The 25,287-nt window shown below is 36.8% G+C and overlaps 1 protein-coding gene and 1 pseudogene across 1 annotated transcript; both read left to right on the top strand.

Annotated features, from left to right (window-relative positions):
- Positions 1-7,820: 7,820 nt before the first annotated feature.
- LOC149004492 (sugar carrier protein C-like) lies at positions 7,821-9,817 on the top strand (annotated as a pseudogene).
- A 12,413-nt stretch (positions 9,818-22,230) lies between these two features.
- Positions 22,231-24,226, top strand: STP12 (sugar transporter protein 12). The gene is given in 5 exon segments (XM_089168204.1): positions 22,231-22,366; positions 22,481-22,803; positions 23,015-23,578; positions 23,580-23,645; positions 23,750-24,226. Coding segments are annotated over 5 exon segments (1,566 nt in total).
- The last annotated feature ends 1,061 nt before the right edge of the window (positions 24,227-25,287 follow it).

Raw genomic sequence — 25,287 nt, 5'->3', positions numbered from 1 at the left:
GCATGTCCTCAGCAGACCATGCAAATACATCTTTATTCTGTTGAAGAAATAACTTCAACTCATCTTTAAATTCTTCCAGTTGTTCAGACCCGATATAAGTAATCTTTTTCTCATCCTCGGTACACAGCTGGATTTGTTCCAGCTTCTCCACTGGTTTGGGTCTTTGTATCTCTGTCTCTTCCCGATCATCTCGAACTTCTATTGGTAGGGCAGTTACCTTCCTCGGGCCCTCCTTGTCTTTTAAATAGGCAACGTAACACTACCGAGAGATCTTCTGGTCAAAGGAGACTTGACCAATTCCCATATCAGTCGGGAATTTTATCTTCAGGTGCTTTGTCAAAAACAATAGCACCTATCTTGGATAAAGATGGTCGCCCGAGGATCATATTATAAGCTGGCAGTTCCCGAACCACCAAAAAATTGATTCGGACGGTCGTTTCCTTAGGAAAACTTCCAATAGATAAATCCAACTGGACCGATCCTTCCGCCACTGCAGATGACCCTGCAAAACCATATAGATGTGTGGATGAAGGTTTCATCAAGTTCTGATCCACCTTCAATTTTGGATACACTTCGTAAGAAATTAGGTTAGCTGCAGACCCTGTATCAATCAAAACTCTATGCACTTCCCGACGTGCAATCTCTACCTTGATGACTATAGCATCATCATGAGGTAAACAAACATCTCTTTCGTCCTCCTCTCTAAAGGTGATAGAATCTTCACCATTCAACTTCTTCCGCTTCTGCATCTCTCCGGTTCCAACAAATTTGGATTTTGTTTTCAAACTCCGGAGTGATTCGGGCTCTGGTCCCCCGAAGATGGTAAGGATTGGTGACCGAGTAGCTTCAATCACCTCCTTGCCCTTCTTAGACTTCGGGGCCTCCCTTGATCGTTCCGAACTAACCGAACAATCCCTTTTAGGAGCAGCCGCACGTGGCTCACGTGGCTCCTCCCTTCTTCTGCTAACAAAACTTGACAGATGTCCCTGAGATATTAATCTCTCAATATCTGCTTTCAGATGACGACAGTCATTAGTATAATGACCATAGTCTTTGTGGAATCGGCAATACTTTTCTCGATCTTGCTGCTCTCCGGATTTCAAAAGAATTTTAGGCGGCCACTTTAAAATATTTTTTCTTTTGAGGATATTTAAAATATCAGCCCGAGGAACATTCAATGGAGTGTAATCACTTTTACCGGGGGACCTTTGGCGCCAAGCCTGAGATTTTCCAACCCGATCACAGACATTTTTCTTTGGCTTCTCGGCTTCCGGCGCCTCTCTTCCTTATTGGAGACTTTATTATCTCCTTGGCGCGCATCTAGAATCTCCATGACTTCGAGCGCGCCCGGCATCTCTCCGACCAACTCAAGCATAAGTCGCAGGCATATCCTGTAGTAATAACTCCAGGAGTTTCCGATTAGTGAGTCCCGTAAATGGAGTAGTTTTGGCTACTTGCTCATCCAAATTTTCTATCTCCATCGTCACTTTGTTGAATCTTTTCAGAAACTCTCTGATTGATTCGTTCTTTCCTTGTTTGACAGTAAACAAGGTTTCTTCCGTTTTCGGACCTCGTATTCCACTCCGGAATCGCCCTATGAATTGGCGCGCCAATTCATCAAAGTTTACGATCCTTCCAAAGGGGAGGTTCGAAAACCACTTTTGTGCTGTCCCAATGGAGAGATGAACCAAAAACCCTGCATAAAATTTCATCAGAATTACCTGAAACTGCCATGGTCTGTTGGTAATAGCCGATGTGAGCTGTTGGATCTCCGGAGCCATCAAATGTTGAAAAGGTAGGCAAAAGGAAGTTACGGGGAAACTGATATCCCACAATTGGCTCGGCAAAGGGAGTCTTCCGAATGACTGAGTAAATATCCTCAGTTATTCTTCCCTTAGCCAACTGCCCTAATTTCTCATTGATGTTGGCCAATTCCTGACCAATCTGGGTCGGGTGATCTTCAGCAATATGATCACAACCTCGATTAGCACTTTGAATTTGATTAATAATGGTCCCTAAGATGGGTCTGAGTCTACTAGACAAACCTTTTGCAATCACCTTGTAAGGAGTAATGCACAATTAAACTAATAGGTCATAGGTGAGAAACTTCTTGAGGATTAGACTTTTTTGGTATAAGGTACAAAACTATTCTGTTCACACTTCGAAGCATTTGACCTCCTCCATTAAAGAAATCTTGAACACCCTAAGTAAAATCATGGCCCAGAGTCTTCCAATGTTTCTGGAAAACCCAGCTGGGAGACCATCGTAACCAGGGGCTTTATTCTTTCATATGAAAAAGAGCTTTGCGAATCTCCTCTTGGGAGAAAGGCTTGCACAGAGTAAAAATGTTTGCATCAATGATGACAGAAGAAGTTCTTTGCAAGAAAATCACTGGGGGAAATGGGAGAGGATGATGAGAAGAAAGATGTAAAATGATAACGAATTTTATATTTCATTTGGTAATGATCATGAAGCCAATGACCAGAACTGGATTTAAGTCTGTTAATTGTATTCTTCTGTCTCCTATGAGTTGTGAAAGCATGGAAAAAGCTAGTATTGTGATGTCCTTCGTAAAGCCCTAAGATGGAGTACCATTTGTCTAGGAGAGAGAAAAGTGACTTTTTTGAAAGTTTTTTTCAATTTTACTCTTTGGGAGAGACTTTTGTGTAGAAACCATTAGAAACCTTGGAGAGCTCTTGGAGAACGAAGAAGAGTGTAGAAAAATTAGAGCAATATATTCTTCACTTTGTTGGTTCATTTGGAGGCTATTTTTTTGCAATCTTTCACAATCTTATTGTCAACGGCTTGGAGTTGGAGGTAACATCTAATCTAAGCTTTTTGGTATTTTATTTAGGCATCGTAGATGTGAGAAAGAACCACTCTGATTGTATTCTAATTTGGTTTTCTCCAAGAGTTTATTCTGTCTTTAGTGGTTGTGATATCCTTAAAGTTTAGTAGAAAACTTGAAAAGTAATGTTCCTGATAAACCCATTTCATCATATAGTGAAAATTTTTTGTGGCCTAGGCCTCATCGTTTTGCTTTCCCTTTGAAGGGTTTTTCATGTTAAAATTTTGGCCTTCTTATGGTTGTATGTTTGCATGCCTGTCTTTATTTTAATTGTTTTCACATTGCATGTTCTACATATATTGCGTTTGATTCATACATAGACAAGAAGGATTTGATTCCAAATAGGTGGTACTAAAGCTAGATTTTGTGCATTCATCTGTGGATCAGTGATGGATACAAGTAAATCTTCTAGGATGATAAGTTTGAATGAAAACAACTGGTTGATTTGGAAAGCCAAAATAGATGATCTTCTTTTATTGAGAAAGCCTATATTTGCCTATTGATGGTGTAGAACATAGACTTGAATCCATGACCAATAATGATTAAAAGAAATTGGATAGGAAGATGATAGCATGTATTAGGCAATATATCGATGATATTGTGTGTAGGGGTGCAAGTTTGGCCTTGGCGGCCCTGACCCCTAAGCCCGCCCTGAGCCCGAATAGGGCTTGGGCTAAAGATTTTGGCCCTAAGGGCGGGTTAGGGCCAAAATATTCTAGCCCTGAACTAGGGCCAAGGGCGGGCCTGGGATTACTCTCTGGCCCGCCCAGCCCATCCCGGCCCGTCCTTGATTTTTGGCCCTGACCAATGCCCTGATTTTCGCACTTATTTTGGCCCTGATTTTGGCCCTGACCCAGGCCCTGATTTTGGCCCTGATCTTGGCCCTGACCAAGGCCCTGATTTTGTCCCTGATCCTGGCCCTGATTTTGGCCCTGATCTTGGCCCTGATATTAGCCCTGATCCTGACCCTGATCCTGGCCCTAACTTGAGTCTAAAGACTCTAGACCCTCCACCCGCATGGAGATGAATTAATTGTAATACATATGGGTGGATACTTGACACGTGTCAAATTTAAGAAACATGATCATGTTTTGTAGAAAATTAATAAAAATAAATTATAACCTCATCACCAATGTAATAAGCATCTATTTGATTTTGGCCCTGATCCTGACCCTAATTTTGGCTCTAATCTTAATATTAATTTGACAATGATCATGTACTACAGTACTAGATTTTTACCCTGATCTTCATACTAACATTGATATGAGTATTGATTTTGACATTTAGTCACTTTGATCATATTAGACTATAAATTCACTTTTTATATTATTTTTAAGGTAATTTTTATTTTTCCAACAAAGTCATTTTTAGTTCAATAAAATATTGATTTTATTTTTTGACTAAGGCAAGATAATATATTATAAATAATAAAAACTATTACATAAAGAATTAATATCTAACAAATCTATACCCCAACTTCTCATCATGAATATCTAACTAATCTACTATGATATTTCAAAAAAAATTTTATTAAAAACGTTTAGCTATGTTTGTAACTAAAACATCATTTGCTTTAACTATGAAAAAAATACTTTTTTTTTTTGTTGAATACTAAATTATCGTCGATTTGCTTGTTAACAAGGTTTTGAATATGAATTTTTTTTGTATTGAATAAAGATATCAATTTATTGAACAGTTGTGAATGAAAACATACCTACCTACGGCTTAAGTTCTTGACTTTGAAGATAAAATTTTCATTTATCAGATTCCTTTTGAATTCTAAATCTCTGATGTTTCTAAATTTACAAAAAGAGTTTGTGTGACATTTTCTATAATTGACTTGACTTTCAAATATGCCTAAATTTAATTACAATTCTTCTCTTTACTTATTCTATTTCATGAATAATTTTAACTCTTTGCTATGGGAGAAAAACCAAAGGAAAAAACAGAATAAAAGAGAGAGAGAGAGAGAGAGAGAGAGAGAGAGAGAGAGAGAGAGAGACTTGGGGGAAAGACAAATTGGAAATTTGGAATGAAGTTTGACCATTGTCTTAAAAGTTAGAAATTAATTGAGAATTGAGATAAATCTTTTTCTTTTTCCCTTCAAGCTTACATATAATAACCATAATTTTCATCGAATAACAAATTAAAAAACCCTAGAAATATGGATTTCTCTATTTCTCTATTTCTCTAAATGGGTATAAATAGTTAAATACATATTGAATATAAGTTTTGGATTATTTGTTGACATCTTTACTATTTTATTTTCCAGAACTGAGTTTGGAATTTATGAATTGAATTACTTTAATATGTATTTTAATTACTACCTGTCTAACATTTGATATTCACGACCAAAGATATGGCCAATTAAAGCTTGGGACAAGGCCACTTAGGGCCTGGGCCAATCAGGGCCAGGGGCTAATCAGGGCCAATCAGGGCCAACCCATCCCGACCCGGCCCAATTAGGGCCAATTAGGGCCGGAATGGGCTTGGCTTGACCCTGTAGGGGTTAGGGCCAGGGACAATAATCATTGGCCCTGAACTAAGGCCAGGGTGGGAATGGGCTCAAATTATACCATATAGGGCTGGGCTTGGGATTGCAAAAGCCCGGCCCAGCCTGGCCCAGTTGCAGCCCTAATTGTGTGTCATCATATTTCGGTTTAATTCAATGCAACCTCTTTTTGGAAGAAATTGCATGATTAATATGAAAATAAAACAGCTGAAAATTAAGTTTTTCTAATTAGGAAGCATCTCAAGTTGAAATTCAAAGAAAATGGGTCTATTCCAAAGCATATAAATGAAATGCATAATATTTTTAATTAATCAGTAGTAACGAAAATGGTGCTAGATGATGAGTTACAAGCATTGTTATTGCTCAATTTATTACCTGACAGTTGAGAAACTTTAGTTGTCCCACTTAGCAATTCGACACTTAATAAAGTTGTTACTATGAGCCAAGTTACAAGCAAGTTGTTAAATGAAGAAGTAAGGAGAAAGTCTTATGAGTCCTCTATATAGGTCAAAAGCTCTGGCTATAGAAAAAATGGAGAGAACAAAGAATAGAGAAAATCATAGCCGGAGCAAATCAAGTAGTAAATCCAAGTCTAGAATGAAATGGTTTTGTTTCTCTTGTAAGAATTCTGGGCACATGAAGAAAGAGTGCAGGAAGCTTAAATAAAAATAAGGAAAATATAATGTTAAAAATAAAGAACAACAAGAGACACTACAATTACTTACATCTGGATTTATAGTTCTTTCATTGTATGGTGATGGTTGTATTTGTGCAACTAGTAATATTTCACGTTGAGTAGTTAACTCAAAAGTATTATTTTATGCTACTTCAAATAAAGATTTCTTTATCAGATACAAGTCGAGTAACTTTGGCTTGGTAAAGATGAGAAACAATGATGTGTCAAAATTATTAGAATTAATGATATTTGCATCAAAATAAATTTGGGTTACAAGATGACTCTTAAGATGTGAGACATATTCCGGATTTTAGATTGAATCTTATTTCAATTGGAAAACTTGATGATGAAGGGTATGAGTCACAATTTATGAGTTAAGAGTGTGAAAATTGAAGAAGGGCTCTCTTATAATGGAAAAAGGCAAAACGTGTCACTCTCTTTATTGAGTTGAAGTGCAATTATTCAAATTGTGAGCTAAATACTACCTTGAAAGACTCTACATCATATTTGTGGTATCACTGACCTAGACACATGAGTGAGTGAGAAAGGTTTAAAAATTTTGTCAAGAAGAAATTCAATTTTCAGTCTTAGGTATGTATCTAACCCCTTGTGGTCAATGTTTAGTTAGCAAGCAACATCGATTATCTTTCTCACTTGTTAAGTCAAAAACAAATAAATAAATAATAAAATAAAATAAAATAAATTCTTGAATTGATTCGTTCAGGTGTATGTGGTCTCATAACGACCAAAACCTTGTTGGTGGATTGTATCTTATTATATTTGTTGATGATGCATCCTAGAATGTTTGGAGCTTTATTATGAAAAATGAAAATCAAATGCTTAGAATTTTTTTAAGCAAATGCATCCAAAGAGATAATGGTGGTGAATATAGTAGTCCATTTGAAAAGCATGAAATTTGACGTCAACAAATTATTTCAAGAACTTTTCAACATAATGATATAACTGAAAGGATGAAGTGCATTAATTATGAAAATAATTAGATGTATACTCTCATATGCAAGGTTATCAAAATATTATTGAAGAGAAGCTATGAATACAATGATGTACTTGATAAATTTATCTCCATCTGTTCTCTTGAATGAAGATGGTCTTCAAAAGGTTTGGAGTGACAAAGATGCTTCTTATGACCACTTAAAAGGTATTTAATTACAAGGCCTTTATACATATTTTAAAAGATGAGAGGACCAAGCTTGATGATAAAATCAAGTAATGCATTTCTTAGGATATGGTGATGACAAATTTGAATATAAGTTTTGAGATCCTATTGAGAAATAATTGGTAAAAAGTAAAGATGTAATATTAAGAGAAAATCAAATTTTTTGAGGTTGTAATTGAGTTTCTTGATCAATAAGCATCGGTCCCCATTGACTTTAAATAAAGAAACCTGGTGATTGGGAGTGGATAAAGACAACTCAGAGGGGCAGTTTGTAATTATGGGGCAAGTTGAGTCAGCCACAGAAAGATACCTTCTCAACCAATCAAATTCGGAATTATCCTATTAGACAGCTAAACACGTGAAATTCTCGTCTCACTATAAACAGAGTTCCTCATCTGTTGATAACTTGACTTCACCAGCTCGTCTTTGCGATTCAGTATAAATTGAGGTCCTAATCTTTCATTTCTTCTTCACCAACTCGTCTCTGCGTTTTCCTCTGTTTTCTAGTTTCAACAACTCTTCTTCGTTTTTTTCCGGTTTTGTTTCTTGTGCAAAACCGTTGATTTCATTCTCTGAGAAGCTTTGCGAGTAAAGAAGGAAAGCGATCATGGCGGGAGGTGTGGTTATCTCCACCACCGGTGGAGGCAAGGACTACCCTGGTAGGCTCACCACGTACGTCATCTTGGCCTGTATCATTGCCGCTTCCGGTGGTCTAATTTTCGGTTACGATATCGGTATTTCTGGTAAGGATCTCCGAGATCGCAGGCAATATCATGATTTATGCTAGTTCTATGAGTGTTTTTGATTCTCTTTTCGGTTCATTTTTCTGATCTGTGGAGGATTTCTTGTGTTTTTAGGTGGAGTAACGTCTATGGACTCATTTCTCCAAAAATTCTTCCCTTCTGTGTTTGTAAAGGAGCATAATGATCACTCCACAAACCAAGATCAGTAATTTGACAAAGTGAGACTCTCACACTGTTTACATCCTCACCGTACCTCGCTTTGGTGGCCTCGCTTTTGCTTCTACCGTCACGAGAAAACTTGGTCGCAAGGTATCCATGTTTATCGGAGGTTTGGTTTTCTTTGCCGGAGCTGTTATCAATGTCTTCTGCCGTGAACATCGCGATGCTTATCATTGGACGTATTCTACTGGGTATTGGTGTTGGATTTGCTAATCAGGTGAATATATAGACTTATTGGATCTTTTGTTCCCTGCTGCACTCACTGTTTTTGCTTTACATATATGTCTGAGAAAATCATATATCTTCTTCTACAAGTCAGTGTTTTTCCTTTTTGCCTCCTATTAAATAAGTTCGCAGCTTGATTTAAATCTTTTATGCGATTAATGGCTGGAATTTGAGTAACTGAATAACAAATTTCCTTTTACAGTCTGTGCCACTGTACCTCTCCGAGATGGCTCCTCACAAGTTTCGTGGTGCGCTCAACATCGGGTTTCAACTTGCAATCACTCTTGGCATCCTCTTCGCTAACCTGATTAATTACTTCACGGCAAAGATTGAAGGAGGTTGGGGTTGGCGTGTGAGCTCTGGGCGGTGTCTGCTGTCCCTGCCGCCATCATCACCATTGGAGCCATTTTCCTTCCGGACACCCCAAACTCCCTTATTGAGAGATCCTCACCGAGGTAGCCAAACAGAAGCTCCAACATATCCGTGGTACTCCGGATGTGGACGATGAGTTTGAAGATTTGGTGGCTGCTAACGAGGCATCAAAAAAGGTGGAACACCCATGGAGAAATATCTTGCAGCCCAAATACAGACCTCACCTTACCATGGCCATAATGATCCCCTTTTTCCAGCAAGTCACCGGAATCAATGTCATCATGTTTTATGCTCCAAAGGCTGTTCAAGACAATTGGGTTTGGAGATAATGCGTCCCTTATGTCTCGGGTGATCACCGGTTTGGTTAATGTGATTGCCACATTCGTGTCCGTTTCGTTGGTTGATAACTGGGGTAGAAGAAAGCTCTTCTCGGAAGGCGGAATCCAAATGTTCATCTGCCAGGTAATTAAACTAGATCTCAATGTTGAGATTAATTTCTCTGTAAATTACTAATTATACCTATAATAATGTTAATCAACCTTAAATTGTTGATCGATTGTATGCAGATTGCGGTAGCAATTCTGATAGGGATGAAATTCGGAGTGATCGGCGTATCGGATCATCCGTGTCCAAGGGATATGCCATTATTGTTGTGTTGTTCATCCGCATTTATGTAGTTGGGTTCGCTCGGTCATGGGGTCCCTTGGGATGGCTGGTGCCAAGTGAGATATTCCCATTGGAGATCAGGTCAGCAGCACAGAGTATCAATGTTGCAGTCAACATGACTTTCACCTTCATAATAGCACAGGTGTTCTTGGCAATGCTGTGTCACTTCAAATACGGGCTCTTCTTATTCTTTGCTGCTTGGGTTTTTGTTATGACTATCTTCATCTACTTCATGCTGCCGGAGACCAAGGGAGTACCCATTGAAGAGATGTCACGAGTGTGGAAGCGACACTGGTACTGGGGCAAATACATCGCTGATGAAGATGTGATTGGTGGTTTTGAGTTGGAGAAAGGTCCACAAGTTAAGAATGTTGACTAATTAATTTCAATGGTTTTTTCAGGATACATTCACAGAGTTTCAATTGTTCAATTTTCTTCTATCATGGAATGTCAGATATATTGATGTATATTAGTTTAATTATCCCCATGTATTTTGAAAATTAGCCCAATTTTTTCTTTTTGGGGTATAATGTAGTAATAAAATGAATTTTTTGGTTTTAAGTCAGAGAAAACTATAATCAATAGGGTCTGACTTATGTTGTATCTTGTGATGCACCCTATTGAAAACTTGGAAAGAATGCCATATCATGTGTTGTAGCCGTTCAATGTAGATTTTTTTTTTTTTCGTGCAAAACACTGGGTGTGGACATCCATTTCTTTAGCTTATAAATTTAAGGACTCAAAAGATTCTCGTTGAAAACTAGGGTTTCTAATGGATTTGTAATTAAAATATAGAAACCAGCCGACACTTTGTCAGCCAAATAACAACTACTAAATTCTCCCTCCCTCTCTCTCTCTCTCTCTCTCTCTCTCTCTCTCTCTCTCTCTCTCTCTCTCTCTCTCTCTCTCTCTCTCTCTCTCTCTCTTGAAATTCTCCCCATCATAAGATTAAGTCCACCTCTATTTATTTAAAAAAAAAAAAAATTGAGATACAACAACAACAAGCATTGTCCCAAAAAATGCAGTAATAAATAAAACAATATTAATGTTTAAGTTTTAGTAATACTAATATATAGTAAAGTATATTAATGATGTTAATATTGTAATAAGCATTTAGTTAACATTCTTATAGTTTATTAATTTGATAATAATGGATTAAAATTTGTTCCTAGTTTTGGTTTGTTTTCTTTCCCTCTTTCTTTTCTTAGATGAAGTTTTGTTTCTATTAAAACAATCAATATAATTCATTAATGGTTTTAAATTCATTATACTAATATATTAGAATTACTTAACAGATTTCATAATTATTAACTTAATATATTTAATTAAGTGTAAGTATAACAGGTAAATTACTTTATTCATTTTTTTAAATTCTTCTTTTTAATTTAATTCATAAATTTTCTTAGAAATTAGCAATAATAATATTAATAATAATTTAAATCACATTATATTTTATGGAACATAAAAATATTACTATATAAATATAGTTAGGGCTATAATTTAAGGTAAATGGCTAAAATACCCTTAATAAAAATCTAAAGATATTACCCAAAGTGATGAGACTTCCCAGAGGAGCCTGGTGTTACGACTTAATGCATGTCTTCCATAGAGACTAACACTTGTTAGAATATAAGGGGCATGCTTGTATAATACATCAGTGCATTTCATTTACATTTTCATATTTCATATTTGGTATATGTATTGGATGCATGATATATGATTTTGTTGACCTCGTGGAGTCTGCGGAACTCATTGCTCGAAAATATATTCTCTTTAAACTCTTTTATAGGTTATGAAAACTCTATCATTTTAGAGTATGCATCACTGACCTAGCCTTATGACATGCTGCAGGCAGAGATGTGGAGACCCATGGAGACGCATGTCCATGCTTGGACTGCTCATATGATGCTTAGTCGTTTTTAGTGCCATTGATTATTTTAGAGATGTGGTAGAACTTGACTAGGATTGTGTAACTATCTTTTGAGAAATAGAAGCATTAAACTAAATTATCTTAAACCTTTCTTGATAATTTTGAGACTTCCACTGTTTGACTCTAACTTTTCTTTTTAACTCCGATTATGACTTTGTTTATCTATTTGGATGACTGTAATAACTCTGATAATTGGTACCTTCTTTTTCTTTTTCTCTTTGGACTATGCCATATTGTATTGTAGTTATGGATTGGCCGTGAACCTAGATCCTGTAGTGTGCATCATCCCCACGAGTATTCAGGTAAGTTCGGATTCGGCTGCGTGGGGTGTGACATAAACTACTCCAAAATGCATAGAAAATTTTGAAATAATACTATGAGATGGACCAACATAGTTTAAACATCAATCAACGCAAAAGAAATGAAAACCTAATGAATCCTAGGTTAGGTCTTTTCCGAAATCAATCTCGAAGAACACGATGAACTAAAATGAATGGGGATCGACTCTAGCGTAAAGAGGAAATATGAACTAGGTTGATACAGTAACTAGAAGCCTTCTACTAGGTCTAATCAGTAGAGAAATCAATCACGAAAGATAATTAGAAAGAATGGGAATGAGTACTAACCTTAGACAAAGTTACTTGCAGCACAAAAGGCTTTTCAGAAGATCTCCACACTACCTTTCAACTTCGCAAAGCACTCTCTAACGTGCTCTGACGTTTATGGATCATAATGACAAGTTTTAGAACAAAACACATTCAATAGGAGCTCAAAAATCAAAATTTCCAAAATTGCCCTTTTCCACTTGGAACCAGGCTAGTTGCCTTGGGGAACTAGGCCAATCGACCAACCCTTAGAACTTACTTCAAGGAGCATAATCAAGGCCGAGAAAGCCCATGGCTCTGCCCTAGTTACTGTTCTACACCCCAAAAGGGTCTTACATGATTTTTGGGACTTTACATGTGTCATCAATGAACACTTGATCAATCTACCAAACCCATCATCGTCCAAGTTGGATCTCCTTCCAAAGTTTGACAAGACCCCCAAATCATCAGCATCACCATCCACTTCCATTAGTCATTGGTTTGGACTCCAATCCAATTCTCTAACTAGATGGCACATAGTTGACTTCTACTTGCACTTCGGGTTCTTGGACCTACAACATGGATTTTTGAATTCGGATCTTAGGAGATTTCACACCTATATATAAGGGTCTCTAAACCATTCCCTATTTTTTTCATCAGCCCATAGATTAAGAGATTCGTTTCATTCAAAGCACTCAGCCATCCCCAAGAGTATGAGCTTGGGGGTGCCTCAAGGATGGTGGTGTGACACAAATATTTTACTATGACTACATGGGCCCATAGATTAGTAGAATTTGTAAGTAACCTCCAACATTGTTGCTAATAAAGCCCTATTCAAACATTTGATGTCTCCAAAGCCCATTCCACCCTCAATCTTCTTTCTACATAGTTTGTCCCATCTAGCCCAATGAACACCACTTCAATTCCTTTGTTATTTTTCCACCAAAAACAGAACATGACATAACTTAGATGGGGATAGCAGAAGCCACTGTCTTAATAAGGACCTCCATACTAATTAGGGATAGAGCTTTGCCTTGCTTTCAGAAACCTTTGTCTTTAATTGATCAAGGATATAAGAGAAAATTTGAGTTTTCAATAACCCAAAGGAGGAAGATAGACATAAATAAATCCCATGGGATTGAACTTCCTTTATGTCCAAAGTAGAAGAGACATCAGAGCGAAGAGCAGGAGGGGTTCTAGGGTTTAATAGCATTGCATATTTTTTTGGGTTAATGTGGAGGCCCAAGATCAACTCATAGTCCTATAACAAGACATTAATCAAGGAGGCATTATCAATTGTTGTAGGAGAGAATAGCATCACATCATCTGCAAAGAACGTAAAATTTATGGTAGGGAGCTTGAGGGGCAAGTTTAATCCGAGCCAATCTAGGAATGGCTTTATTGGAGGTAAGTCGTTGGGTGAGAGTTAGTTGATATAAGATAAAGATGTAGGGACTAAGAGGAATACCTTGCCTAATACCTCTATAGGGAATGAAGCGACTGGTCAGGTCTGTCACACCCCACCCAGCCGGATCCGGTCATACCTGAATACCCATGGGGGTGATACACTGCAAGATCTAGGTTCAGTGACAATTCCATACAATACATGATAAAGTAAAATTAAATGGACAGGAAATAAATAGTTCAAGTATTTAACAATCAAGAATGTAAAGAAAGGATTACAATATTTGAAACTTCCTTTCAAAAACAAAACATTAGAGTTCTAAGAAAAGATAGAATGTATAATTTTGCAGCAAAAATAATCTAAAGAAACTCTAAGGAAAAGAAGCTCCATAAGAACAGTCCTAGCACGAACAGGAAGCATCATGTGCCTCCACTCTTCTCCAATCTCATCGTCTTGATAGCCACATGATAAAGCAAGGATCCTCAACTATAGGTGGGTCCTCATAACCTGTAAAGCACTCTAAAGAAACAAACAAATAAAGGAATGAGTTCATAGAACTTAGTGAGGTAACTAACAATCACATTATACATTCATCCAATTTCCATGTTATAATTCGTAAGACAATCATATATTTAATAACATAAATTAAAAAAAAAATGCAAGGTCATGATATGAGGTTCCTAACCCTATAATGTAGTCTCTAAAGTAGACATGCATTAAGTCATACACCAGTTTTCTTTGGCCAGTCTCATCACTCTTCCCTCACGGCACTCAAGCACGTCTATTGGGTTCCTCGTGGCTGTTGGGTAAAGTCTCATCGAGACATGGTTGGGGATTAAGTCACCACTCTCTCACATCACCATTAGTATAAGATTTGGCAAATGTCAGGAACAAACTTAAACCCAGTGCAAAGTCATATGGTCTCATACTACATATGGTCCGGATATCTCCCCTCACGCCTAGTGCTCTGTTGGTTCAATACCTTTCCACCTATGAATGGAATCCTCAATGTAGGCATCTGTTGGATCCCATTCCTTAACCCAATGGTCATCCACATATAATGGACAAGATGATTTCCATGTCCTCTCACGGGTTGGTTACCAATCTTGAGTGCCCAAGAGCCCTAATCTATTATAGCATCCCTAACTTTCTATGATGATAGTGGGCCTGCTCGATATAGAGGACCTAGCCACTAGCATCACGAGTTAACCAAGTTTCAATACCCCTACTAGAAGGGTAGTAATACTCATAGGGGTTCCTAGCCCAACACTTCTAGACACCTATATATATCATGCAATAGGGTTTAATGGCACCAAATAAGATTACTAGGGTAATGGGCGAGCCCACAACCCTAGTGGAAAACACAAGGTAGGGAGAATAATAATATTCTCCCTCTCCCTTCACATACATTTACATTACACTCCCATCATAACAATAATAATAGATTTAAAGGAACCAACAACATTATAAATAATAGTTTTACCCTCCTTTCGTGCAAGGGTCGCACACAATTATAGTAAGATAAACATAAATTACACCAATTTAAATATTTAACAGAAGACATAAAATAATAAAAATTAATTAGATATAACGTAGTTAGTTATTCCTCACCATCCAACTAGATTGTTTTCTCCAAAGATCAGTACTTCCTTCCCACAAGAAGATAACAAAAGGATAATTTACCCTAACCATGCAAAAGGATTAACAAAATAAAAATAGGAGTTAATTTGGGTTTATAAAAATATCATCAAATACTCCCATAAAAACCCAAACTGAAAACTAGGTTCTAACTCGCCCTTTTAACCTAAATTGGTTAAAAGTTATAATTTTGCTTTTATTTGAAGTCAAAACGAAACGAAACATTGGGGGAAGCTAATTGGTAGTAAAGCGATCATATTTTGTTCTCAATTTGGTCCAATTTAATCTAGATTAAAAAGCCTCAAATTAGCTCTTCTAAATCACCCGTGGGAGACCCGGAGAGTCAAAATGAATCAACCTTAGCAAGGGATTTCACCAATAATTCTTATACTAGAAAGGGACATTAAAACAAAGATTGAGGAGTGAGCAATGAACTTAATATGCTTCCCTTTCAAGATCCCTCAAAAGGAAAGTATAGAAAATACTCACAAAATTGTGACTAAGAGAAGGATTAAAGAAAACTAACATTTTTTGAAGTTTTCGCGAAGATTCAAATCACAAACGCCTTCGGAAGAATGGAAATCGTTCCTCTTCTCGGTTTTTCCTCTTCCCGTAGTCTCAAACTCATTCTTGCATAAAGAAATGCGGTTACAAGTGAGTTAAAATATAAAATAGGGCTTGAAAACCCAAAATTCCGTTTTTGCCTCTAAACAGAGGGTGGGGGGTTGGTTCACACAACCAGACCAACCGACCAGCCCTTGTTTGGACCCCAAACAGACTCCGAATTTGGTGATTTTTGGCTAGTTGGAAAGGTCTTTCGACGATCTTCAATTTGATACCTTATTTGCGTCAATCGGATTCTCCATCACCAATCTACGGACGTGCCAAAATCACCTTTTAACACCCTTGTGATTAATCTTCTCTCTTCTTTTAAACTCCATAAGAGTTATCAAATCATCACTAGGTTCATCCACGATCATTTGGTCCTCTTCCGAAGGGCTCAACTCCAATGGTCCACAGTTGTTACCGACTCGAGGCCTAGGTTCTTAGTCCTTAATCATGGGCTAACGGGTTAGAAATCCGAGGGATTTCACAAGGTCTCCAATAACCTTAACTTCATACTCCATAGTAGTTATACATTACATAATCCATTGGATCCATTTCTCAGCAAAACCTAAATGTTTTAGAGTGTGCTCAATGAATCTCCATTCTAGTTTGTCATAGGCTTTACATAAGTCTAGTTAGAGAGCCCTATATCCTGACCTAGCTTGAGATTTTTAATGAAATGAAGGTACTCATAAGCAAATAAATATTGTCAAGAATAGCTCTTCTTGGAATAAATGCACTTTGAATTTGATTAATAATGGTCCCTAAGATGGGTCTGAGTCTACTAGCCAAACCTTTTGCAATCACCTTGTAAGGAGTAATGCACAATTAAACTAATAGGTCATAGGTGAGAAACTTCTTGAGGATTAGACTTTTTTGGTATAAGGTACAAAACTATTCTGTTCACACTTCGAAGCATTTGACCTCCTCCATTAAAGAAATCTTGAAAACCCTAAGTAAAATCATGCCCCAGAGTCTTCCAATGTTTCTGGAAAACCCAGCTGGGAGACCATCGTAACCAGGGTCTTTATTCTTTCATCTGAAAAAGAGCTTTGCGAATCTCCTCTTGGGAGAAAGGCTTGCACAGAGTAAAAATGTTTGCATCAATGATGACAGAAGAATTTCTTTGCAAGAAAATCACTGGGGGAAATGGGAGAGGATGATGAGAAGAAAGATGTAAAATGATAACGAATTTTATATTTCATTTGGTAATGATCATGAAGCCAATGACCAGAACTGGATTTAAGTCTGTTAATTGTATTCTTCTGTCTCCTATGAGTTGTGAAAGCATGGAAAAAGCTAGTATTGTGATGTCCTTCGTAAAGCCCTAAGATGGAGTACCATTTGTCTAGGAGAGAGAAAAGTGACTTTTTTGAAAGTTTTTTCAATTTTACTCTTTGGGAGAGACTTTTGTGTAGAAACCATTAGAAACCTTGGAGAGCTCTTGGAGAATGAAGAAGAGTGTAGAAAAATTAGAGCAATATATTCTTCACTTTGTTGGTTCATTTGGAGGCTATTTTTTTGCAATCTTTCACAATCTTATTGTCAACGGCTTGGAGGTAGCATCTAATCTAAGGCTTTTGGTATTTTATTTAGGCATCGTAGATGTGAGAAAGAACCACTCTGATTGTATTCTAATTTGGTTTTCTCCAAGAGTTTATTCTGTCTTTAGTGGTTGTGATATCCTTAAAGTTTATTAGAAAACTTGGAAAGTAATGTTGCTGATAAACCCATTTCATCATATAGTGGAAATTTTTTGTGGCCTAGGCCTTGTGGTTTTGCTTTCCCTTTGAAGGGTTTTTCATGTTAAAATTTTGGCGTTCTTATGGTTGTATGTTTGCATGCTTGTCTTTATTTTAATTGTTTTCACATTGCAAGTTCTACATATATTGCATTTGATTCATACATAGACAAGAAGGATTTGATTCCAAATAGGTGGTACTACAGCTAGATTTTGTGCATTCATTTGTGGATCAATGATGGATACAAGTAAATCTTCTAGGATGATAAGTTTGAATGAAAACAACTGGTTGATTTGGAAAGCCAAAATAGACGATCTTCTTTTATTGAGAAAGCCTATATTTGCCTATTGATGGTGTAGAACATAGACTTGAATCCATGACCAATAATGATTAAAAGAAATTGGATAGGAAGACGATAGCATGTATTAGGCAATATATCAATGATATTGTGTCTAGGGGTGCAAGTTTGGCTCCTGGCGGCCCTGACCCGCCCTAAGCCCACCCTGAGCCCGAATAGGGCTTGGGCTAAAGATTTTGGCCCTAATGGCGGGTTAGGGCCAAAATATTCTAGCCCTGATCTAGGGCCAAGGGCGGGCCTGGGATTACTCTCTAGCCCGCCTAGCCCATCCCGGCCCGTCCTTGATTTTTGGCCCTGACCCAGGCCCTGATCTTGGCCCTGATTTTCGCACTTATTTTGGCCGATCTTGCCCCGATTTTGGCCCCGATCCTTGCCCCGATTTTGGCCCTAATCTTGCCCAGATCATGGCCCTGATCTTGGCCCTGATCCTGGCTCTGATCTTGGCCCTAATATTAGCCTTGATCCTTACCCTGATCCTGGCCCTGATCCTTACCCTGATCCTGGCCCTGATTTGAGTCTAAAGACTCTTGACCCTCCACCCGCATGGAGAGGAATTAATTGTAATACATATGGGTGGATACTTGACACGTGTCAAATTTTAGAAACATGGTCACGTTTTGTAGAAAATTAATAAAAATAAATTATAACCTCATTACAATGTAATAAACATCTATATTATTTTGGCCCTGATCCTGACCCTAATTTTGGCTCTAATCTTAATATTAATTTGACAATGATCATGTACTACAGTACTAGATTTTTACCCTAATCTTCATACTAACATTGATATGAGTCTTGATTTTGACATTTAGTCACTTTGATCATATTAGACTATAAATTCACTTTTTATATTATTTTTAAGGTAATTTTTTTTTTCCAACAAAGTCATTTTTAGTTCAATAAAATATTGATTTTGTTTTTTGACTAAGGCAAGATAATATATTATAAATAATAAAAACTATTACATAAAGAATTAATATCTAACAAATCTATACCCCAACTTCTCATCATGAATATCTAACAAATCTACTGTGATATTTCAAAATTTTTTTATTAAAAACGTATAGCTATGTTTGTAACTAAAACATCATTTTCCTTAACTATGAAAAAAAAAAATTTCTTGAATACTATATTATCGTCGATTTGCTTGTTAACAAGGTTTTGAATATGAATTTTTTTTGTATTGAATAAAGATATCAATTTATTGAATAGTTGTGAATGAAAACATACCTACCTATGGCCTAAGTTCTTGACTTTGAAGATAAAATTTTCATATATCAGATTCTTTTTGAATTCTGAATCTCTGATGTTTCTAAGTTTACAAAAAGAGTTTGTGTGACATTTTCTATAATTGACTTGACTTTCAAATATGCCTAAATTTAATTACAATTCTTCTCTCTACTTATTCTATTTCATGAATAATTTTAACTCTTTGCTACGGGAGAAAAACCAAGGGAAAAAACAGAAAAAGAGAGAGAGAGAGAGAGAGAGAGAGAGAGAGAGAGAGAAACTTGGGGGAAAGACAAATTGGAAATTTGGAATGAAGTTTGACCATTGTCTTAAAGGTTAGAAATTAATTGAGAATTGAGATAAATCTTTTTCTTTTTCCCTTCGAGCTTACATATAATAACCATAATTTTCATCGAATAGAAAATTAAAAAACCCTAGAAATTTGGATTTCTCTATTTCTCTATTTCTCTAAATGGGTATAAATAGTTCAATACATATTGAATATAAGTCTTGGATTATTTGTTGACATCTTTACTATTTTATTTTCCAGAACTGAGTTTGGAATTTAAGAATTGAATTACTTTAATATGTATTTTAATTACTACCTGTCTAACATTTGATATTTACGACCAAAGATATGGCCAATTAAAGCTAGGGACAAGGCCACTTAGGGCCTAGGCAATTCAGGGCCAGGGACAGGGCTAATCAGGGCCAATCAGGACCAGGGACAGGGTCAATCAGGGCCAATCAGGATCAGGGCCAATTATGGCTAATCAGGGCCAATCAGGGCCAACCCATCTCGACCCGGCCCAATTAGGACCAATTAGGGCGGGAATGGGCTTGGCTTGGCCCTGTAGGGCTTAGGGTCATGGACAATAATCATTGGTCCTGAACTAGGACTAGGGCGGGAATGGGCTCAAATTATACCATATAGGGATGGGCTTGGGATTGCAAAAGCCCGGCCCAGTTGCAGCCCTAATTGTGTGTCATCATATTTCGGTTTAATTCAATGCAACCTCTTTTTGGAGGAAATTGCATAATTAATATGAAAATAAAACAGCTAAAAATTAAGTTTTTCTAATTAGGAAGCATCTCAAGTTGAAATTCAAAGAAAATGGGTCTATTCCAAAGCATATAAATGAAATGCATAATATTTTTAATTAATCAGTAGTAATGAAAATGGTGCTAGATGATGAGTTCCAGGCATTGTTATTGCTCAATTTATTACCTGACAGTTGAGAAACTTTAGTTGTCCCACTTAGCAATTCGACACTTAATAAAGTTGTTACTATGAGCCAAGTTACAAGCAAGTTGTTAAATGAAGAAGTAAGGAGAAAGTCTTATGAGTCCTCTATATAGGTCAAAAGCTCTGGCTATAGAAAAAATGGAGAGAACAAAGAATAGAGAAAATCATAGCTGGAGCAAATCAAGTAAATCCAAGTCTAGAATGAAGTGGTTTTGTTTCTCTTGTAAGAATTCTGGGCACATGAAGAAAGAGTGCAGGAAGCTTAAATAAAAATAAGGAAAATATAATGTTAAAAATAAAGAACAACAAGAGACACTACAATTACTACATCTGGATTTATAGTTCTTTCATTGTATGGTGATGGTTGTATTTGTGCAACTAGTAATATTTCACGTTGAGTAGTTAACTCAAAAGTATCATTTTATGCTACTTCAAACAAAGATTTCTTTATCAGATACAAGTCGAGTAACTTTGGCTTGGTAAAGATGAGAAACAATGATGTGTCAAAATTATTAGAATTAATGATATTTGCATCAAAATAAATTTGGGTTACAAGATGACTCTTAAGATGAGAGACAGATTCCGAATTTTAGATTGAATATTATTTCAGTTGGAAAACTTGATGATGAAGGGTATGAGTCACACTTTATGAGTTAGAGTGTGAAAATTGAAGAAGGGCTCTCTTATAATGGAAAAAGGCAAAACGTGTCACTCTCTTTATTGAGTTCAAATGCAATTATACAAAGGTGAGCTAAATACTACCTTAAAAGACTCTACATCATATTTGTGGTATCACTGACCTATACACATGAGTGAGTTAGAAAGGTTTAAAAGTTTTGTCAAGAAGAAATTCAATTTTCAGTCTTAGGTATGTATCTAACCCCTTGTGGTCAATGTTTAGTTAGCAAGCAACATCGATTATCTTTCTCACTTGTTAAGTCAAAAATAAATAAATAAATAAATAAAATAAAATAAATTCTTGAATTTATTCGTTCAAGTGTATGTGGTCTCATGACGACCAAAACCTTGCTGGTGGATTGTATCTTATTACTTTTGTTGATAATGCATCCTAGAATGTTTGGAGCTTTGTTATGAAAAATGAAAATGAAATGCTTAGAATTTTTAGAAGCAAATGCATCCGAAGAGATAATGGTGGTGAATATAGTAGTCCATTTGAGAAGCATCACATTTGACGTGAACAAATTATTTCAAGAACTTTTCAACATAATGATGTAACTGAAAGGATGAAGTGCATTAATTATGAAAATAATTAGATGTATACTCTAATATGCAAGGTTATCAAAATATTGAGGAGAAGCTATGAATACAATAATGTACTTGATAAATTTATCTCCATCAGTTCTCTTGAATGAAGATGGTCTTCAAAAGCTTTGGAGTGACAAAGATGCTTCTTATGACCACTTAAAGGTATTTAATTACAAGGCCTTTATAAATATTTTGAAAGATGAGAGGATCAAGCTTGATGATAAAATCAAGTAATGCATTTTCTTAGGATACGGTGATGACAAATTTGAATATAAGTTTTGAGATCCTATTGAGAAATAATTGGTAATAAGTAAAGATGTAATATTAAGAGAAAATCAAACTTTTTGAGGTTGTAAATGAGTTTCTTGATCAATAAGCATCGGTCCCCATTGACCTTAAATAAAGAAACCTGGTGATTGGGAGTGGATAAAGACAACTTAGAGGGGCAGTTTGTAATTATGGGGGAAGTTGAGTCAGCCACAGAAAGATACCTTCTCAACCAATCAAATTCGGAATTATCCTATTAGACAGCTAAGCACGTGAAATTCTCGTTTCACTATAAACAGAGTTCCTCATCAGTTGATAACTTGACTTCACCAGCTCGTCTTTGCGATTCAGTATAAATTGAGGTCCTAATCTTTCATTTCTTCTTCACCAACTCGTCTCTCCGTTTTCCTCTGTTTTACAGTTTCAACAAGTCTTCTTCGTTTTTTCCGGTTTTGTTTCTTGTGCAAAACCGTTGATTTCATTCTCAGAGAAGCTCTGCGAGTAAAGAAGGAAAGCGATCATGGCGGGAGGTGTGGTTATCTCCACCACCGGTGGAGGCAAGGACTACCCTGGTAGGCTCACCACGTACGTCATCTTGGCCTGTATCATTGCCGCTTCCGGTGGTCTAATTTTCGGTTACGATATCGGTATTTCTGGTAAGGATCTCCGAGATCGCAGGCAATATCATGATTTATGCTAGTTCTATGAGTGTTTTTGATTCACTTTTCGGTTCATTTTTCTGATCTGTGGAGGATTTCTTTTGTTTTTAGGTGGAGTAACGTCTATGGACTCATTTCTCCAAAAATTCTTCCCTTCTGTGTTTGTAAAGGAGCATAATGATCACTCCACAAACCAGTACTGTAAATTTGACAGTGAGACTCTCACACTGTTTACATCTTCACTGTACCTCGCTGCTTTGGTGGCCTCGCTTTTCGCTTCTATCGTCACGAGAAAACTTGGTCGCAAGGTATCCATGTTTATCGGAGGTTTGGTTTTCTTTGCCGGAGCTGTTATCAATGCTGCTGCCGTGAACATCGCGATGCTTATCATTGGACGTATTCTACTGGGTATTGGTGTTGGATTTGCTAATCAGGTGAATATATAGACTTATTGGATCTTTTGTTCCCTGCTGCACTCACTGTTTTTTTGCTTTACATATATCTAGAGATAATCATATATCTTCTTCTACAAGTCAGTGTTTTTCCTTTTTGCCTCCTATTAAATAAGTTCGCAGCTTGATTTAAATCTTTTATGCGATTAATGGCTGGAATTTGAGTAACTGAATAACAAATTTCCTTTTACAGTCTGTGCCACTGTACCTCTCCGAGATGGCTCCTCACAAGTTTCGTGGTGCTCTCAACATCGGGTTTCAACTTGCAATCACTCTTGGCATCCTCTTCGCTAACCTGATTAATTACTTCACGGCTAAGATTGAAGGAGGTTGGGGTTGGCGTGTGAGCCTGGGCGGTGCTGCTGTCCCTGCTGCCATCATCACCATTGGAGCCATTTTCCTTCCAGACACCCCAAACTCCCTTATTGAGAGATCCTCAGCTGAGGTAGCCAAACAGAAGCTCCAACATATCCGTGGTACTCCGGATGTGGACGATGAGTTTGAAGATTTGGTGGCTGCTAACGAGGCATCAAAAAAGGTGGAACACCCATGGAGAAATATCTTGCAGCCCAAATACAGACCTCACCTTACCATGGCCATAATGATCCCCTTTTTCCAGCAAGTCACCGGAATCAATGTCATCATGTTTTATGCTCCAGTGCTGTTCAAGACAATTGGGTTTGGAGATAATGCGTCCCTTATGTCTGCGGTGATCACCGGTTTGGTTAATGTGATTGCCACATTCGTGTCCGTTTTCGTTGGTTGATAACTGGGGTAGAAGAAAGCTCTTCCTGGAAGGCGGAATCCAAATGTTCATCTGCCAGGTGATTAAACTAGATCTCAATGTTGAGATTAATTTCTCTGTAAATTACTGATTATACCTATAATAATGTTAATCAACCTTAAATTATCGATCTATTCTATGCAGATTGCGGTAGCAATTCTGATAGGGATGAAATTCGGAGTGACTGGCGTATCGGATCATCTGTCCAAGGGATATGCCATTATTGTTGTGTTGTTCATCTGCATTTATGTAGCTGGGTTCGCCTGGTCATGGGGTCCCTTGGGATGGCTGGTGCCAAGTGAGATATTCCCATTGGAGATCAGGTCAGCAGCACAGAGTATCAATGTTGCAGTCAACATGACTTTCACCTTCATAATAGCACAGGTGTTCTTGGCAATGCTGTGCCACTTCAAATACGGGCTCTTCTTATTCTTTGCTGCTTGGGTTTTTGTTATGACTATCTTCATCTACTTCATGCTGCCGGAGACCAAGGGAGTACCCATTGAAGAGATGTCACGAGTGTGGAAGCGACACTGGTACTGGGGCAAATACATCGCTGATGAAGATGTGATTGGTGGTTTTGAGTTGGAGAAAGGTCCACAAGTTAAGAATGTTGACTAATTAATTTCAATGGTTTTTTCAGGATACATTCACATAGTTTCAATTGTTCAATTTTCTTCTATCATGGAATTTCAGATATATTGATGTATATTAGTTTAATTATCCCCTTGTATTTTGAAAATTAGCCCAATTTTTTCTTTTTGGGGTATAATGTAGTAATAAAATGAATTTTTTGGTTTTAAGTCAGAGAAAACTATAATCAATAGGGTCTGCCTTATGTTGTATCTTGTGATGCACCCTATTGAAAACTTGGAAAGAATGCCATATCATGTGATGTAGCCGTTCAATTTAGATTTTTTTTCGTGCAAGACACGGGTTGTGGGGTTTCTTGATCCTCATCTTATGACAACCTAAAAATAAGCTTTAAAAGATACTAATTAAAGCCTCAAATGGGTTGGCTTTCAATGAACCTAATGAAAGTCTTCTATTATTGGATTCAAAATCTTAGGGTGGACAAATCAGGTTGGACCACATGATTTAAATTCATTTTGCATACATGGAACGCTGAGGAATAAATTAGTACCTAAATTTTTTATGTTTTATTTTTGGTAAACAGTACCTAAAATTTGACAGTTCACTAATACTTTGGGCCCTAATAGTGATAAATATTTTAGAAACATATTATCCTATTGTTCATTGTGGTTTGATTGACTAGTTGTATTATTTTTCCATTTATAATATAATTGCTTTTATTGTAATTTTTTGTTATAAAATCTTTCCATCATTTACTATTATCTTATAAAAAAATATATACTTTCATAACTAGTATTGGTGGTCTTTTCAAACGGTCAACTTCGTGGAAAAATAAAAAATAATACAATTAGTGTTTTGGTTGAAATTTAGATTTAAGAGAGAAGAAGAAGAGTAAAGGAATAAAGATACTCCGATTTGTAGTTGTTACATATATAATTTAAACATAAGGCCGGCACTCCTGGTCCCAAAAGGATTTGAACTTTTGACTTTATACTTGGAGTCATTAGTGTTTTAACCTCCTAAACAAACCCTCTAAAAACTAATATAATTATTTGTTGTTGTACAAGTGGGGATGAATTTGCATTTTC

The sequence above is a fragment of the Hakea prostrata genome, chromosome 9 (assembly GCF_041222555.1).
Source record: "Hakea prostrata isolate BN-2017 chromosome 9, UWA_Hpros_2, whole genome shotgun sequence".
In the NCBI taxonomy this organism is placed as follows: Eukaryota; Viridiplantae; Streptophyta; class Magnoliopsida; order Proteales; family Proteaceae; genus Hakea; species Hakea prostrata.
The sequence above is the reverse complement of the archived record's forward strand: the minus strand, read 5'-3'. Positions and strand labels throughout refer to the sequence as shown.